The 20,530-nt window shown below is 26.9% G+C and overlaps 2 protein-coding genes across 2 annotated transcripts; both read right to left on the bottom strand.

Annotated features, from left to right (window-relative positions):
* Positions 1 to 11,710: 11,710 nt before the first annotated feature.
* LOC107010054 (GDSL esterase/lipase At1g29670-like) lies at positions 11,711 to 14,574 on the bottom strand. Its single transcript, XM_027914375.1, has 5 exons — positions 14,188 to 14,574; positions 13,613 to 13,737; positions 12,487 to 12,735; positions 12,183 to 12,411; positions 11,711 to 12,073 (listed from the first exon to the last, which is right to left on the bottom strand). The coding sequence occupies exons 1-5, from the start codon at positions 14,420 to 14,422 to the stop codon at positions 11,826 to 11,828; spliced, it is 1,086 nt and encodes a 361-aa protein (XP_027770176.1). The 5' UTR covers positions 14,423 to 14,574; the 3' UTR covers positions 11,711 to 11,825.
* Positions 14,575 to 17,241: 2,667 nt separating this feature from the next.
* LOC114076052 (GDSL esterase/lipase At1g29670-like) lies at positions 17,242 to 19,375 on the bottom strand. Its single transcript, XM_027914357.1, has 5 exons — positions 19,119 to 19,375; positions 18,487 to 18,611; positions 18,136 to 18,381; positions 17,812 to 18,040; positions 17,242 to 17,726 (listed from the first exon to the last, which is right to left on the bottom strand). Exons 1-5 carry the CDS (start codon positions 19,357 to 19,359, stop codon positions 17,479 to 17,481), a joined length of 1,089 nt encoding a protein of 362 aa, XP_027770158.1. The 5' UTR covers positions 19,360 to 19,375; the 3' UTR covers positions 17,242 to 17,478.
* Positions 19,376 to 20,530: the final 1,155 nt, after the last annotated feature.

The raw sequence follows: 20,530 nt of genomic DNA, 5'->3' as shown, positions 1-20,530 counted from the left end.
GCTATATATAGGGAAAATAAGAGTGGATATAAATCATTTCATTTTACCACAAATTAAATTTTAAAAAATGTAGGATGCACCATACCAAATTATGGTGGGCCACAAAATGAACTAATAATCCAAGTTTGACTTAATGAAAATTGGTTTTTAGTAAGTTGATGTGTGGGAGGGTAGGGGACATAACCAAAAGGGAGATATATTGTCATCTTTCTCTTTTTTGGCCAGACATTTAAATTTTAATTAAAACCAACGTCCCTTCATGTAAATATCAAGAAAGTGTAAATCAAAAACAAAATATGCAAGAATTGATTTAAAAAAAAAAAAGAACAATTGATTTTGATTTCAATGTTTGAACTGATTACTGATTGGTATTTGGCAAAAGCTCAAAATCTCAACTACTTCACGTTTTATTAGTTTCTTCTTGTAATTTAATTGTTTATTATTGATTGCTTTATTTGATTTGAATATATCTTGGACTTTGTATTAGACCATGTGCTTTGATTTTTTTTTCTTTTCTTTTGAATCGAGGGTACATCTATATATTTAGAACCTAGGGCTCAACTTGCTATTATGACACATTTACATCATTGGGTCATGTCTCAATTTCCTTATTTTCTTTTTTTTAGCCAAGGGCCTATTTAATACTTTAAAGATTTAATTAAATTTGGATTAGCGCATAACAAGGACTAAACTGTTCTTTCCCTGAACCCCGACTAGACAAGTAACTTTATTAGTTGCTTCCTCCGTTTCACAAAGAATAACCTAGTTTGATTTGACACAAAATTTAAGAAAATAAAGAAAATTTTTGAATTTTATGGTCCTAAATTAAAGTTATGGCAAATGTATAAAATCGTTCTTTAATTTTGTGACCTTGAACAATGCCACGTGGAAAGCTGAAATTAAAAGATTATCAAAAAAGAAAAAGGTCATTCTTTTTTAAACACATTAAAAACGAAAGGAGGTTATTTTTTTTTAAACAGAGGGAGTATATTTTATAACTTTTGCGTTTATTCTTGGTGATATATGACTCAACATTAGGGGTGTACATGGTATGGTACAATATTATATTTGAAACTTTTGATATCATAACATTATACCATTACGATACTAATTAGTTAATTCGGTATGGTTTGTATATTGATATTCGATTTTGGTATGCTACGGTATGGTAATCGGTAACCATAATTTGTTTAACTTTGACTAACATATACTCGTATAGTAGAGCATTGTACATGTAGAAATATATATGCAAAATAAAGTACAAACATTTCATTTTGTTAATCAATTACAAGTCAAATACATCAAATTAGAGTAGTCAAAGTATCAACTTCTAAACATTTAGTTTTTATACTGATATTATGTTGCATATATATATATATATATATATATATTCGTATGACATTCTGTATTTTGATATATTATTTCTAAATATCAAATACATATTGTACGAATACCAAAAAATATATATACCATATATCATAAACCAAAATCACGATATTAAAAATTTTGATACGATATGATAATTTCTGATATTTACCAGATCATGTCCACCCCTACTCAACATATGTCACAAGGGCTGATCTTTTTTACTATCTGTATTTATTTTTACGAATTGCTTTGATGTATTTGTTTTTTAGTTGAGTGTTAGTTGAAAATAGTTTTTCTATCACCAAAAATGTTAGAGTTAGGAAACACCATTATCCCCTAATCTCCTTTATAAAATTATGCTAAGTATATTATTATTGTTATTTTTAGTCCTCGAGATATATGACTCAACATAAATATTTAATGTTCAATTAAGCAAAATGTTTGGCTTTGCTCTTCATTTGTAGGAATTGTGTTATATTTGACTATTTATATATTACTACTATAGGTTAAAACAGTTTCCTACTCCATCCTCATTAATGCCTTTATGGTAAACCTTTGAAACCCTTTGCAGCTAGAGAAGGGGGACTATCTATTTGTTTATATTGGTAATGAAATATCTGAGTAGACGACTGTATTTCTGATTGATCCGGGTGAAATCATAAGTTAAAATTTCTAATTTATTATTTTTAATCTATAAATAAAAATTTATATATTTATATGAACATATTCTATAACTTATAACTTTAGATTTATTTTTGTTATTTTAACTTAAACGTGAATGTTTAAAAGTTTTTCCTTTTATTTTGACATAAAATCATTTAAAATAGGGAAAAGGGTCTGATATACCCCTCAACTTTGTCATTTAAAGCTGATATACCCCTTGTTATGAAAGTGACTCATATATACCTCTACTTGTAAACAAATGACTCACATATACCCTTTTCCTCTAACGGAAATGGAAAAAAAATAATTTAAATTTAAATTTTTATTATTTTTTTCTAAAAAATATAATCTCATATGAGTAAATTTAATCCTCGTCAAACATATTTTTTTTGACATTTTTTTTATTTCAATGACTAATTTATAATTATTATTTTGATAATCAAATTTATTTATGTTTCACTAATATTCTTGTAAAACTTATTGTAGATGACCAAATTTTTTCTTCGAATACGAAATTAAATTACAATACACACAAAAAAATAGTTTAAATTTTTTTTCTTTAAACTAAGAAATGAAAGAAAAAACAAAATAAGAATAAGAAACTCAAATAATTATAATAAAAGAAGTCAAAAAATAATTTATGTATGAAAGAAATAAAATATACCTTGAACTTTGATAGAAGAATCATATATACCCCTAAATAATTTTTTTTTAAAAATTAGAAGTAATAAATTTAAATTTAAAACTAATTTTTTAACTTCCGTTAAATGAAGGGTATATGTGAGCCATTTTGTAACGATAGGTGTATATGTGAGCCGTTTGTATAACGGTAAGGGCATATATGAGCCACTTTTATAACGAGGGTATATCAGCTTCATATGACAAAATTGAAAGGTATATCAGATCATTTTTCCTTTAAAATAAGTCAATTCAAACCGGGTCTAAAACTTTTGTGAAATAACCTCTTAAGCCGAAGTCACAATCATCTTTTTATATGTGGGCCGTGATTTGATATTTGAACAATCTTGATGGACCTGATATCTAATGGGGAACGCATTTCTCGTGTGTGAAATCTGTATTATTGGAGTTTTACTATAACATTATTTCCAATCAAAGCCATACGATGACAAATCTCCTTGGCACAAACAATTAAAAGTTGTCATAATACGGACCGATTAATCACATGCTAGGAAAATAATAAATATGAGTCAAAATTATATTTGCACTATTCGAAATAAGTTCATATGTCAGCTTCAGTAGTAAAAATACCGTATTAAGGTATTTGGTTTAAAACATAGACGGTACGGGTAATTTTAATTAAAAAATAAACAAAGGATAAATATGATATATTTCAAATAGTTTAAGTATATCTTTGATCGTATTAAAATATTTAAAGTGTTATCAGAAAATAGTACTGCCATCTATTATCTTAAGGGGTCTTTTGGTAGGGTGCATTAGAATAAATAGTCCATGGATTATGTAAGATATTATTTAGTAACATGTTTGGTAGGTATTTGCGTCTAGGTTTAACTAATCCATATATTAGTTATACCTCCAACATGGTATTATAGGATGTATTACTAATACCTTTCATTTGGAGGTATTAGTAATACATAGGATATAATATCATGGGATAAGCTATGTAAAGACAAAAACATCCTCAAATCATTTAATTATTTTGTATATTTTCTTGATTTTATGATTATAGTTGTACTAGTAAGTTTATTTAAATAAGCTAGCTTACAAATTATTGAGTGAGAGTTGTTTGTTACTAATAAATCCAATACAAATCAATACAACTTTGAAATGTGAGTTGTATATTTGTATATGAAGTTTGTGATCTAAATTGGATGTGTGTATATATATATATATATTTGCTTGGTTTCTAATTATTTGTATTTTAAACAATTTAAAAGATTACATACATATTAAAACTAAAACTTGCAATTTAATGTGTACATATAGATGGTTTATTCAATTTTACCGTTGTTGACCGTCTTTTCGATTTTAAAAGTAGATGATTTATCTTTTTTTTAATTGAAAAATGACCCTTTGTGAGTGATCAGTTTATTAAGATGACAATTATTTATCCTCAAATAATTCAAATGAAAAATATAACAAACAAGACAACTAAATTGTTCTTCCGATAGCTAGTTAGAAGGTTATAAAAAATAATATTGTCCGACAATTATCTACCTTGATTCAATTACATAATAATTCAAGGGTATAATTGGAAAGAAACTTTTTGTAGAGCTATAATCCAAATACAAGATGAGATGGAAAAAAATAAACCAAACACTTGATAAAAATAAAAGCAACATTACTAATCTCTGCACTACTTATCTCTGCCTTACTAATCCCTGTATTACTAATTCATGCGTTATGAATCTTTGTACCAAACGACCCGTAAGTATATGTCATGTCCCAATATTAATTGTTCAAGTAAAACTAGAAATATTTTCAAGATTGGTGGGTTTTATTTGGATAAGTTTCTACTTTACACGATTATGTAGTGAGGACTTTAATCTATAATTATACTAAAAATAATTTGTCCAGTTGGTCTTCAACAAAAACGTACTAGTATAATTATACTCTACAAGTAAAAGTGAGTCTAATTAAGTGTGCAAATTAAAAGACATGTATAAATTAATTTTGGAAGTTATCATGATTATTACTCATTTCCTTTTATATTAGTTAATATTTTTTTAAACATATTAAGAAATCATTAATAAAGAGATAATTTTACCAATTCATCCCTTTAAAAAAAATTTGAAAACTTTATAAGTAAACGTGTTACTTTAAAAAATAATGAATTACAATGATAATATAAAAAAAAATTAATTAATATTCTATTGATTTAATAAGATAAACGACTAATAATCATAATAAATTTTTTTTAATAAGATGAATAATAACTAATATAAGAAAGATGAAGTAGTACTTTGAAAATAGACATCAAACTTAGTTGCTACTATAACTGCAGCATTATTATGTGTACTTTTTGGCACTTATTGCAACTTGGTAATGTAGTGAGTTAAATCAAGTAGCGATTTAAGCATATTAGTGGATTTAAAGTAAAAATTTAATGGATTTTAAATTTAAATTGTTAATAACTTTTATAAAATTGATTTCTTAAAGTTTTCAACTGATAATATAATTATTTTTATTTTAAATTATTTTTCATGAAATATAGTACATTAAATATGTCAAAATTCTTCTAATAATTCCTTCATATTTCATAAAATGTTTACTTTTTCTACAGATAGTATTCAATATTTGTTAAAAAATAATAACTAATAATCAATTACTATTAAAAATGAAGCCCTTTACATTTGAGGGCATAAGACACAAGTCTTTTTTTAATACTGTCGAGTCATCCCTGGTTAAAATAAATGAGGCATAACAAGTATCGAGACTTGTCATTTTGAGGAAATTTTTTATCATGCATGAGATACGCTAACTTATATTTGTATGAGATATTATTTGATTTATAAGTGCATATTGTTAGGATCCATCTACTAGTATCTTTAAGTCCCCGCCACATCTTTTTTATTTATTTTGGCTTTATGCCTCATTGAATATATTTCTTGTTTCTACTTTTTTGTAATAAATATTTTTCTATTCTTAGTTTATATTTTTTTTTCAATATTTTTTCTGATTATTATATAGATTTTAAGTTTATTCTGTTTATATTTTTTTCTATTTGTTATTTCTATTTTACGTAGTAAATAATTTTTAATGATTATTATATAGATTTTTAGTTTATTCTGTAAATATTTTTTTGTCTATTCGTTGTTATTTATTTATATGATATAGCAAATTGTTTGCATTTTATTTTCGGTTTATAAAATTAAGATATAAGTAATTTGTTTTAGTCCTAACAATTTTTTTTTTGAAAAGGAATAAATAAAATTTGTAAAGTCAAAATTATATTTTTTTTATAGTTTCTTAAGAAACGTGTAAAGAAAATAGATAAACAAAATATTTATTAAATTTTACCTAGCTTGAATTTTAAGAATAAAAAATACAATATAAATTGATGAAAAGAATATATATTTACGTAGGCATTTATGAATTTTTCATTTTTGAATTTCACGAAAATAGTATCAAAACTTATAATTGTTTTCAAGAGTATTTAATGATTTGTGTTATTGGAAACATGAAATCATTGAGAGAAGAATAAAGGAATAATACATAAATACACTTTTTAACTTAATTTTTTTTTACATTTATGCCCTCCAAGTTTGAGTATGCACAAATAAACACTTAAACTTGTATAAAGTTGAACAAATAGACGCATGTGTCCTACGTGTCACAATACATGTAGGACACAAATTTTCATGTAGGATGTTTGTGTCTATTTCTTCAATTTTATACAAATTTAACTGTTTACTTGTGCACATCTAAATTCGAAGGGTATAATTGTGAAATAAGGTCAAGTTAAAGGGCATATTTATGTATTAATTTATGTCTTATGCCAAGAATAAAAGAACAAATTAATTTTATACCTTCTTTGTTTTTCATATTAATAGTCTACTTTATTATTTTACAAATTTCTTTAAGAAATCATAAGTAAAATATTAGTGTTGCTAATTTGGACCATTTTTTGACATTATAAACTTTATTTAAACTTTCAAAAGAAATTAATTGTCATAATTAAGAAAATATATATAATTTGTAAATAAACAAAGAATATTATACAACTATTTTTAGCAATTTAAGTAATTGATATCAAAATGGAAAAATAATATCAAAATGTAGAAGCAGAATGAATCAAGCAAGAATTTTTGGATTTCTATTCCATAAATAAAATTATTAAAGAATAAAAGTGCCAAATTTAGAGGAATGATTGAAAAGAAACCAAGTAAAAAAAAAAGTAAAAAGTGATGGAAAAAAACTTTATAATCACTTGGCAAAATATAAGTGGTGCTTGGTACAAATTTAATCTCCCACGTCATATAATGCCTCGTACATAACATTTTGATTTTCTTTGTCCTAATAATTGGTTCGAACCCAAAACAAATTATGAGGCAAAGTGTTTGGAAGATGAGATGTGTTGGAAACTAAACATAATTTTTCTTTAATCATTGTATGAAACCAATAAACATGTATATGTTTACAAAACTTAAACATACCTAATGACTATGAGCAAGAAATTAGTTTCTTTTTTAAAAAATTTCACAAACAACCTGCACCATAGTGAAAGTCATGTTGATGATAAGCAATTTACAAAAATGACTATATTTATAGGGTTATTGAAGTTCAATATCTATAAATATGTTATTTACTAAAAATGACTACATTTTATGTCAATTTTTTCTAGCTGCATGTTGTATTAACTTTTATTTTATTTTATTGTTATTATTATCATTAATACAATGCACTAAATAAGGTATGATATGTTATCATAATTTCCAAGTACCAACCATTTATTATGTTCTTAAATAACTGAAATTTCCATTATTAAATCACCAACTAATAATTACATATTGTATGCAAATATGATTGATTCATATAATACAAAAGGTTGTATTTATATTCCTAATACAATATATTCACTAAATACTAATCATAAAGGTATTCATAATATTTTGAATATAAAAGTTTATTCATGTCTTTTCTCGTTGTATTTTTGCATATGTTTTTATTTTTTATTTATTTATACACTAATACAGTTGTAATTACAATAACTAAATAAGAAAAATGTATTACTTGTGCAATTAGCATATGAACACTTTGAATTCAAATTGGTGTTTATATTTATAAAACTTAAAGTATTAATGTATCAAGTATACAAGTATTTATAAAAATTTAATGTATTAATATATCAAACAAGGTAAAGTAGTATAATTTTTGAATATGAATACAACAATTTGAAAATGGATACACTATTGTTAACCAAAAAACTGATTACACCAATATACTATAATATGAATACACTGTTGTTAAATAAGAAAATGAAAAAAAAAATAATAGAATGTGCATGTATCAAATTGTGTAAGTATGTGACTATATAAAAAATTAAAAAACCAACAAAACGTCGATCTATTTTTTGTAAAGTTTTCTATAATACTTGAGACTTGACGTTCATTTAGGTATTTATTTATAAAAATATAGTATTGATGTATCCAACTGTACTAGTATTGCCTAATCAAATTGGATAAATTACTTATGTATCCAAATATATTTCTTTTCACAAATCCCCATTTTATTAATATTACAATACAACTATCTATGTATATAAGTATTATTAAATATAAACATTTGACATTTAATTGAACCACAAATATAAGTATAAATATAAGTATAATGAATTGAACCACAAAAACCACTCCTACAATCATACAAAAGGATCTTGAATTGAAAGGAATTGGGGAGAAAATACAAAAAAATCTGTAATATAAGAATATTGATGAAAGAGAAGTTATGAATACATAATTAATTATGAGTTTAATAATTTTATTTATTATTTATTTATATTAAATATAAAAAAACTGATTATTGATATACAATTAAATTTGCTATTTATTGTATAGTTATAATTATATAACATAAAAAAATTAAATTATAACTATATTATTTAAATGTATATTAAAGTTTGTCATATCATATAATTTTTCTCTTTTTATATGTGCGCCTGCCTTTATTTGATATCTGGATAAATGGAAAGGGCCTAAATGGTTGGAATTTCTGTCGAGCGTGAAATCTGCATTATTCGAGTTTGGTTATAACCATTTTTATTTATCTTTTGTGAAAATTCATAAATATCAAAGAAATTAAATATAATCAAGCTTCATACCTGTAATTTACTTATAGTTATAATTTCCTTTGTTATGTGTATCTCTGTTTGTAGATTTTGTTTACAATATTACAAACAATTTTTTATTTATATAGTTAAAAATTTTCTAAAATTTTGTTTGTATATTTCGCTTGCCGTAAGAATTTTTTAAAACTTCATTTGTATATATTTCGTTCGTCAATATAAAAAAAGGTAATTAATTTATTATGATTTTTTCATAACTTATACAAATTAAAATGTATCAACAAATCGTATACAAATAGCTAGGGTAAGTATATACATAATCTGGATCTATACAATCAAGAACCGAATTATAAAAAATCTTGATTTATACAACTAAAAACAAAATAGCAAAATTTAAGAACATAAATATCCAAAATTGTAACTATGGAGCGTAATATACTATTATTGTTTGTCATTTCACGTAATATTCCTTTTTCTTTTTTTTTTTTAATAATTTACAAAAATCTCATGTATTTGGGCTAATTACATCATATCCCGAATGATTTTCCAATTACAAAAATCTCAAATTTTCATTGTTGTCGGATACATTCTTTGATTATCTAACACATTAAAAATGATACATTACTTAATGAGAGAGATACATCAAAAAGGGGATAGAGATATATCCGAGAGGGACATAAATAAATCCAAGAGAAGATTGATGTATCCAAAAGAAATAGGAACATATTCGAAAGATGATTTTGTAATTTTTTAAAATAATATCTTAAATTGTGTAAAAATATGTGTTTGACATTCAACAAAACATTAAATCAAAATATTTTTAAGTTTTTATCAGAAACCTTGTCCAGGCGTACTATTTTAGGGATCCGTTTGGCCATAGATTTTCCAAATAATATTTGGGAAAAAACTTAGCAAATAATGTTTGTCCATACAATTTTTCATTATTTGGCAAATATTTTTGGCAAATATCCCAAATTCCCAAATACTAGTTTTTTTAGTATTTGGGTCAAATCTCATTATTTGGTATCTTCTCAAAATTAAAACTTTACCCCAAAATTTTATCTTTTACAAAAATACCCTCTATAGTAGTTGTTTGTGTTGTATTACATAATATTTTTTACGTGAACACCAAAATAGTGATGAAATATTTAGTGAATATTAAATAATGATATATGATTGTTGATGAAAATGATGAAAAATTAACTCAAGGTAATAAAATCATGTGCTTCATCTACTTCACGATGTATGGAATGATACTTGTTGTACTCGGTCCAAATTACCACATTGCTCTAGTGTGATGAAAACTATTTGTTAATTGTTGTAACGAACATCCAATTGACTTGTAATACACACTTATAGTTAGTTTTAATAGTTTTTAAAACTTATGGGCATAAATCATATTTTTCTAAAAAGGTGAAATATATTTCCCAAATACTATGGCCAAACACATGGTGAAATTTCATCCAAAATTTCATTCAAATAATATTTGCCAAGAATATTTGAAAATTTATGATCAAACGCTAACCAGAAGTTTTGACCAAAATAATACTATAAATATAATACAAAGTAACCAAATAGTATAAATAATGATTTACATATATTTTACTCATAAAAAAGTGACTCACACGTGGTGAGAAAGGAAGGAATATGTTAACCTAAAACGTTGGGTTAACTCCACGTGTTATCGGTGTCGTGTGTGCTTCATTTTTATTTTCTGATCCCCTCTCATATAACGAGGAGAGTGAAATATGGAAAAAAAAATAAATTCTTTTAATATATCAAAAGTAATAAATAAAAATGAAATACATTTTAAAATAAGTAATAAATAAAAATGAACGGACATAATATTCCTACTAATTCTTTAAATTATGTACCTCTTAATTTTAAAATAATTAATATTAAGAAAAAAGTTGAAAAATAATTATTAATTTTCCTGTAATTCTTTTTGATAACCATTTAAATATAACTATATTAAAAGTACATCATAACTAAAAGGGCAAAAGAAGGGACGGAGAGATCATTATAGCTTTGTAACTTTATTATGCGTATTTATCAACATGGGCTGGTGTGCAGTGACACGAATGCTTCATCCTTAACTAGCTATTTTAAATTTGAGCTTTGATTATAAAGAAAATCTTATTGGGAGCGTCACTTGAACGAACCCTGCTATTCAAATTTCGTTGGGGCTTGATGTGTACCCCAACACCGGGTGGGAATTTTTTATTTTGGACACTTATTGCAACTAACTATCTAAGAGGTTTTCACCTAATATATATATGAGTTAACTTTTCAAAAAATTATGCCCTAATTTTAAAAACCAATAGTCTTGAACTTTTAACCACAAACTTATCCCATAGAGAAACCTCAAAAGTCAAAAATCAAAATTTGTTATACTTAAAAGGCATAATACATAAATATGTTGCTTCAAATTATATTTATGTTCTTCAACTTTGGATGTGCACAAATAGACACTTAAACTTATATAAAGTTGAACAAATAGACACACATGTCCTACATATCATCCTACATGTCATTTTTCGTCCTACGTGGTGTCCTTCATGTATTGTTCCATGTAGGACTCATGTGTTTATTTATTTAAAAGTTAGATAGTTAAAGCGTCTATTTGTGCATTATAAAAATTGGAGGTCAAAATTAAAATTTGAAGCCAAGTTTAGAATTCAATATATGTATTATGCCTACTTAAAACTCTTGCTCCTGAGGCAAAACGAGGTAGAAAATTCAAAATCATTCCCTTCCAGACTATTGTCGTAAATCACCAAAAAAAATCACTGTTTTTCTTTCTTCTTGCCTCTAGAATTAATTTCTTTAAAGACCAATCAAAAAAAGAAGAAAAAAAAAGACTAAATACCCAATATACATATATATATATATATAATTTCACAATAATGGTCAACATCATGGAAACATAATCCAATTTATTCAAATCCAATAAGATTTTTGGTTTCTTATTATGAAACATACATCATACAGAATTATTACATTAAATAATATTCGTGTAACACGTTGAAATTTAGTGATCATCATAGTACACATTATTGGCCCTCACCAAATGACGAATATCCATTGGATAAGAATCGGACGGTAGAAGAGCTCTGTAAGCTCTACTTGTAGCTATATTATTTCCAATTTCAGTTGGATGGAAATTATCATAAAAAAAATGTGTAGCCCTAAACAGACATGGAGATTTTCCTGGAACACATTGTCCTTCAGGCATAGTTTTAGAAATTTGACAGCATGGATTATTCAATAGAGTTATAGCTGCAAAATGAAAAACAAACAGTAGTCCGCTTCGATTAGCCAAATAAAATTTGTTGATAAAACTTACAAACTGATTTGACCAGCTTATAAGCTTAGTAAGAACACTTACCAATCACTGATGAGATGCTATACATGTTTATGTATATGAATTTTGCATCTGGGAAATTTGTATTGAGATCATCAACTAGAGCTTTTAAGTTTTTGTTGAATAATTGAACTGCTTTATTTGTTGAATCCACACAAAAAATTGTGCTGTGTTGGTTCAGTTGATCTGGAATGCAACCTATTTGAGGTAGTCCAAAAAGTGCTATTTTCCTTGCTCCATCTGAATACAATTCCTATAGTACAAACAAAACTAGTAAAATATATCAAAAAAATATGTTCGGTACGAAGAAAAATATTTTTCGTCGAACCTTTAATTGTTGGGAGTACTGTTGAATGAGAAGTGTTGCATACTGACTTGTTGGTAAGTACAAATGACTTGATTGGTATACATCTGGCATTAGAAAATTATTGATGTAGTCATTGCTGCCTATTCCAACAATAAAAAGACATTTATTTAAGTGATTTTTGGCTGAAGTTGTATTTCCTAGCAAATCAGCAATACGAGAAATTGTGATTTTATGATTCTCCAATTGTTTGCCCAAGTAAATCCGATAACCCTGAAAATTAATTGTATATATAAATCTTCCTGTAAGTATCAGATGATTTTATTTTTATTTTAATATATAGTAATGATTGATACAAAATATACAATAAAAAGTAAATCGTACGTAGGACTATCGATTAATTGAGGGGTGTCAATTGTCATGATCTAATTTTGTACTAATTAAACTATTAGAAAGTTTAATAATATTATATTCTAATCTTGAACCTTGTTTTATTTAAATGCACGACAGAGGAATGATTAACTAATCATAGAATAATATATTCATCTATTTGCGTTTATTTTGTCGAATTTTGTTTTTGACCCTACCTTAAAATAAATTAAACAATTTGGTACGAGTATAGTTTACTGATGTTTAATATTTCTATATATGTTAAACGTGATAAGTTCAAATAAAAATAATTTTTTAATATAACAAACTATGTAAAGGTGAAAAAAAAAGTATCATATAATACTTTGTCATTCATGACTTTTTAGCTCCAATAATGCAATATGTAAAGTACTTTGACGTGATTAAGCACTTTGCTGATTAGACAAATCAATATATATGGAGAAAAGTCTACTAGTAGTAATTAGTTGGTTTATAATGTTAGATATCATATTATTGCTTCTCTAAGATTATTAATAATAATAAGATATTATATATGCAACTTATAAATATTTCAAATATTTAACTTGACGTGTTAAGAATTTTTGAATATTTAACTTGACGTGTTTAGAATTTTTGAACTCACAATTTATAGGATTTTGGATTACCAACAAATTATATGTATGTCTACTATAAGCGTAAGAATCGATACTACTATTTGATTCTATCAAACTTACTCATTATACTAAAAATAAATATCCCGTAAAAATTACACTATACTTACAAGATGACTTCCCGTATCGTTGCGAATTCCAGCTGAACCAGATGCATAATTCACACCTTCCAAAATCTCATCACCCGTTGCGCTTGCAAAAGATGGTATGTAGTGATCAAAATCAAGGTGTTCAGCTATATTTAACAAAATAAAACATAAGTTAATGGATATAAAAATAATTAAGTTAAAACTAATCAAATTATTATGCTAAACAAGACAAATAATAAAAGGAATAAGGCACAAGTACCTCCTAGATTATGATCGAAATCTCAGAGACACACATTAACTAAATTAAAATCCTATTACCCCCGGAACTTTTTTTTTGTAATTTTATTGGTCTTACGTGACACAGTCTGTAACTCCACGCAATTGAGACGCGTAAGAGATATAAGCCAAAAAGGTGCACACAAAATAAAAAAAATGGTTCAGGCGGTAATAAGACCTTAGCTTAATTAGTTAAAGTGTGTCACTGTAATTTCAATCATAGTCTAAAAGGTACTTATACATTTTCCCGATATAATAATAAAATAATAATCGCACACTTCAATAAAACATAAATCATAAAGCCGCAAAGAGAAAGTTACCTAGGAAGTCAGCTATATTTCGGCCATTGGTGAATCGGCCAGTCGGACCATCTGGGAAATCAACTCCATAAGGTGGATAATTAGCCCTAGCCGCGGTGTCAAGGTCATTATTATTGCCATTATCAAGTAACGAATCCCCAAAAATGAAATAGCAAGGTACTTCCGGCGCACCTTCAACTAAGTTCAAAACTAAATATAACACAATACTAAATATAATTGTAACATAGCACGCCATTCAGAGAATTAAATTCAAGAAGAAGATGAAAAATATAATTGAGAAATTATTACTCAATTATAATGGTGTTGAATATTATGGTGAAGGTTGCATTAAAATATATAGGAAGAGCTTTTATTGTTGAATATTTAATTTCATCATTATTTGTGGGGTAGCATATGGGGCAATTGACAAGATTTTGTTTGATACTATTTTTTTTTTTCAAGAAAGGTGATCATGACGAGTGAGAGAATTTTGTATTGTATATATACAGGCCACAAAATTTTTTTTGTGATCACTGGCTTTGTATTACCAATGTTACCAATATAAAAATCGTAAAAAAATTTAAATGTTTGTGTCTAGATTCATATTCTTTTAGTTATTCTAGGTGCTTATATTATCCAATATATTTTATATTCAAGATGTAAAAATATTTCATAGGTGTGAGTCTATAGTGAGTGTATGTTGAGTTGTTTTTGACAAGAGTAAAGTTTCAATATTATTAGCTTAACGGAGAAAATTTCAAAAATAACGATATTATACATTGATTATTAAATCTAGTGAATTAGTGATAGTGTCAATATTATATATATATATATATACACACACGATCGTCTGTTTGAATAATGTTACAAACTAAACAAACAAATAAACAAAAGAAGATCTGCTAAGACACAAAAAAATATTTTGTAATTCGTGTTTGAATAATTTCACTAAAAAATGGAAGAAGATCTGCAGGTATAAAAAGAAATAGGAAAAGTTCTTAATCATGTGTGTGATAATTAATTTTTCTAGAATCTATCTGGTCTTCTTTAAGCATTAAGCACTAGTACTACAATCTAATTAATAAGTGGGGTACTTATTAATGGGGCTGCTATAATGATTGAGGCTAATAATGTGGCTGATTTTTTAAAAACTAAGCTTTTCCACGTGAAAAATGATTATATTTTTCTTTTTTTTTTCTGTTTATTTTCTTATAATTATTTTTAGTTACTTATCCATTTTGATTAATTAAGAAATGTCAAATATTTTTATCTATTATGCCTTTTAATTAATTATTTTGAAAAAGATTTTTTTTTTTTTTTGAAAATCTTAAATTTTTAACTCACATACTTCATAATTAATAGGAGTAAAATGATAAATGCATTATGCCAATCATTATTTTCTTAATAGATATGTCAATTTAAAAGTAAACAAGTATTTAGGGATAGAGGAAATACTTAGATAGATGGCAACGCCATCGCATTAGAAAATAATATACTCTCTTCGACTTAGTTTTTGTGACACGTTTTTTCTTTATCTTTTAGTTCATTTTCAAAAAATATTATTTGAAAATAAATTTTAAAAAATCAACTTTAGAATTTACCTTTTATTTTTAACAAAATAATTTAAACGGAAAAGGGCCTAAAATACCCTTAAAGTATTGAAAATGGTACAAAATTACCCTTCATCCACCTATTGGCTCCAAAATACCCTTGTCATCCACCTTTGAGTTCAAAATTGACCACTTATTTAATGATTTTAAATTTAAACTATTTAAATATTTTCTAAAATACTTGATGCTCAACTATTGGTTATAATTTAATTTATTTGTATCATTTATAAACCAACTCACTACCCACTCATTACTAACTAAACCCCACCCAATTAATAATCCAACTATTATATCAAAATCGTCATAAACACTACTAAAACACGATGAAATTATAGATTTCTGAAAATGACATCCAAAATTATTCGAGTCCGAATCAAAGCCCCAATTATTTCAAGGGTCGAGTTGGGCTGACCTCGCGGGTCAAGCCCATTTTGATGGCTCTAGTTTGAAGGACTCCAAATCAGGTTGGAAATCTATTTAAAGTTAAAGGTTCTTGAATCATTGAATATAATTAATTGTGAAATAAATTTGGTTTATGATTTGGTTGTTGATTTGTTGAATAAGATGAAGGAAAATCAACGGAACATCATTTTTGAAGTAGAAAAATTTCACATTTTTCGCATCTCAATTTCAAAATTTGAGAACTTAAGTTTGTAGGTTACCCATGATAAAATTCGTTTGAAATTTTTTTTTGTACATAAATTTAGGTTTACTTACTAATTTGGGAATGTATTTAAAGGAAAAGTAAATTCACCATGAGAGGATTTTACCTTTAAAGAAGCTTGAAGAACACCCTATGTGAGAATTAAGGTTTTATTTCTTAGTTTAATGGTGTTCTTTTTTGGTGGGCACATAGGGCCATTCAAAATCGAATCGAAACCGATAATTTAAATTGAAAAAAAAGTTATTGGGTTATTTTATTAACGGGTTAATCGATAATAAATTAAATAGTTATATATATATACCATTTTGTATATAAAGTCTCTTACTTATACTTTGCTTTCCTATTTTTATTTTTGGTTATCTAAAACGCTTGGTTATTCTATAATGTAAAAATGTTTGCTTTTTGAGAAAAATGTAACTTGTGAACTCATGTGCATAGTTTATTTGGTCTGTCACCTTGTTTCTTAATAATTTTTAATATTTTTTTTGTATGTCAAAATCGTTAAACCTATAACCGAACCGTTAATGATCAAAACCGATAAATCAATAACCAATAAACAAATATCTTGACGGTTCGTTAACGGTTTAACATATCTATAAACCGATAACCAATAAGTCAAACCGATAAACTTCAAAACCGAACCGAACCGATCGTAGCCCTAGAGGGGCAGTTATGGGTTTATTTGGTGGATCCAAATATGGGTTGGAATTTGATTAGTTTCGGTGAATTCTAAACACACTAATAAAATCATGCCACGTAATAAATGATACATTTAATAATATTTTAAAATGAGGCCGATCATAAAAAAATAAGGGCATTTCAGGGCTAATATGTTTGACTTCAAGGGTACTTTAGTGCTGAAAGGTCGACGAAGGGTATATTGTATCAAATCCGATAGTTGAAGGTTATTTTAGACCCTTTTCTGTCATCTTGTAACCAAATGTGGGAACAAATTAGAAAACTCCCAAAATAGGCAGATCATAAGTAGTACAACTTATTACACGTATAATCAATCAAATAGCTAAACACCTGAGTTCATTACTCATCATACACAACATTGTTCGTCCTGATCAAGTGATGAATATCCATAGGATAAGCATCAGACGGTAGAAGAGCATTATAAGCTCTGCTAGTCGCGATTCTATTGGCGATCTCTGTTGGATGAAAATTATCATAGAAAAGATAAATCCCTCTAAGAAAGCATGGAGTTTCTCCAGGAACACATTGTCCTTCAGGCATCGTTTCCAAAACGTTACAGCATGGACGAGTAAACACGCTAAGTGGATCTGAAATACGACAAGTAAAAATAACTTATGTTAAAAAGGCACAGAATATGTCATTAGAGGAAAAAATAATGTTTGACTACCATACCGATGATTGATGAAATGCTGTACATGTTTATATAGGTGAACTTCGCGTCTGGAAAATTAGTATTGAGATCATCTACAAGAGACTTTAGCTTGCTGTTAAATTGTTGAATCGCGTTATTTGTTGAGCTCACACATCTACGTGTGTCGTGTTTTTGTAACTCTGCTGGAATGCAGCCTATTTGGCCTAGTCCAAATAAGGCAACTTTCCTTGCTCCATCTTCATATAAAGTCTAATCAAAGAGTACATACAAGTAGAAAAAAATTATTTCTAAACTTTAGACTGTAATTTAAAATTATTGGTAAATGGATTGGAGTTGTAACGTACCCTCAAATGTTGTGAATATTGATCCATCAAGGCAGTTGCATATTGGGTTGGTGTGTATAAATGACTTGAGGGATATATTTCAGGCATCAAGTAATTGTTGATGTAGTCATTGCTGCCTATTCCAACTATGAATAAGCATTTATTCAAGTGCTTTTTAGCTGAAGTTGTATTCCCCACTAGATTAGCTATACGCGAAATTGTTGTTTGATGATTCTCCAATTGTCTGCCCAAGTAAATCCGATCACCCTGGAAAAAAAAAGAAGAAGAAGTTCCTTATATTTTTCTCATTTACGAGACATTTTTTGCATTGGATGCGTGAAATGTAGCATATGTATAACGAACTACACTTACAAGATGACTTCCACTGTCATTGCGAATTCCAGCTGAACCAGATGCATAATTTACACCTTCCAAGATCTCACTATCTTTTACACTTGCAAAAGGGGGAATGTAGTGATCAAATCCCAAGTATTCCGCTGCAAACATGGAGAAATCAAGTCAATTATATGTATATAACGGTTGTTAATAAGATGAATTTTGGATCTAAATCAATCTAGAAAGCTAGGCTGATCATTAGGTATGATTTGCCTAAGATCAACTAGCTTTGTATGGAGATTACGCTATAAGAAAACTGTGATTTACATGAGAATTTTCCTGGGAAATTAGTATGAAAATTTGCAGGAAAATAAGTTTCCTGCGAATTGTCATGCTAATCCCCATATAATTCACAATTTTCTTATAGTGTTACAACATTCAACTCATTTACAATATGTGAGACATCTATGGTCTCCCGGCTCACTAAACATCTGGTGTGTGGACAATATAAGTACGTGGTGATTGCCATATTAAGAAAATAAAAACTCTAACTCAAAAGCTAACTCCGAAATGAGAATTGCATGTTCAAGATTATATAATTGAATAGGAAATCAATAGAAATGAAGCTTTTGAGAAACAAGCTACTTAAGTAGTTGAGACTTTGAGACCTAGGAAGTCAGCCGTGTTACGGCCGTTGGTGAAACGGCCGGTCGGACGACCACCCTGGAAGTCCACCCCATAAGGTGGGTAATTAGCCTTTGCCGTTGTGTTAAGGTCATTGTTGTTTCCATTATCAAGCAACGAATCTCCAAATATGAAGTAACATGGTACTTGTGGTGCACCTTCAACAAATGTTTTTAAGTTCAAAACTACAAATATTGTGGCAAATATCTTGCCATAACAAGCCATTATAGGAAAATGAGAAGAAAAATATATATTGGATTTTATGGAAGAAAACAATTTTGTAAGTGATTGACGATATGGAAAGTGAAAGAGAAACTATATAAAGACGCAAACAAGGAGTATAATATAATTAAGATGCTAAAAATTTAGACTAATATTTTTCAAAGCTATGTTTAGAACAAATCATTCATGCCATCATATAGAAACTCTACAAACATAAAAAGAGGAAATTTTCAATTTGTACGTGCTTAGCACCACTTTCAATGAATTTCCACATGGTTAAAGAATTTGCGAAAAGCAATCACACGTATGAACACAATAAGCTCATGCAATAATTCAATATATATATATATATATATATATATATATTATTTTCTCTGTTTCAGATTATAGGTTTACTTTCATTTTTAATCAGTAACACATTGCTATATTACTTTCTATGTTTCTAATTACTTATTCATTTTTTCTTTTTTAGTTATCCTTAATTACTCGTCAATTTTGACAAATCAAGAAAGGAAAAAATATTTTCACTTATTAAATCCACAATTAATTAACTACTTTGAAAAACGTAAAACTTCTTGTAAATCTTAATTAAAAATAGAGTAAGTAACAATTTTTTTTTTCCTTAAAACTCGTCCAAATCAAACAACTCACATATATAAATCTATACCAAGAAAAGTCAACTCTAGCTATATTCCCACATGAAAAGGCGTTTCTACGAAGATATTGCAACTTTAGCTTAATTTCTTTTCACTTTGGGCAGGATTTTTATGTTATTACTATAAGCTAATATTCATCGCGATGCATGCAATATTAAAAAACAAAACAAAATCCTCTCCTCTATATTGTTTACTTTCATAGTCCATTTTCTAATGTTCATTATACTAAAAATATAGGTCCAGTTTGAAATACATAGAAATAATTTATCATTTTATATATATTTTATATTTATTATTAAATAATATTCATTTTCCAAAATATTATAATAAACTTCTCATTTATTAATTACATTTTTTTAAGGGATATATTATCAAATTACATCTAAATAAATAAAAATAAACGATAAGAGATAACTTTGAAGGGTTAAAAAGAAGTCGTCTATAATAATTTATTTATTTTTTAGCACCAACAAGACTTGACGTACAAATAGAATTTATTTAATTCTTTTTGGATGGTA

Source organism: Solanum pennellii, chromosome 2 (assembly GCF_001406875.1).
Source record: "Solanum pennellii chromosome 2, SPENNV200".
NCBI lineage: Eukaryota > Viridiplantae > Streptophyta > Magnoliopsida > Solanales > Solanaceae > Solanum > Solanum pennellii.
Note: the sequence above shows the minus strand (reverse complement) of the source record. Positions and strands in the feature narration are given on the sequence as shown.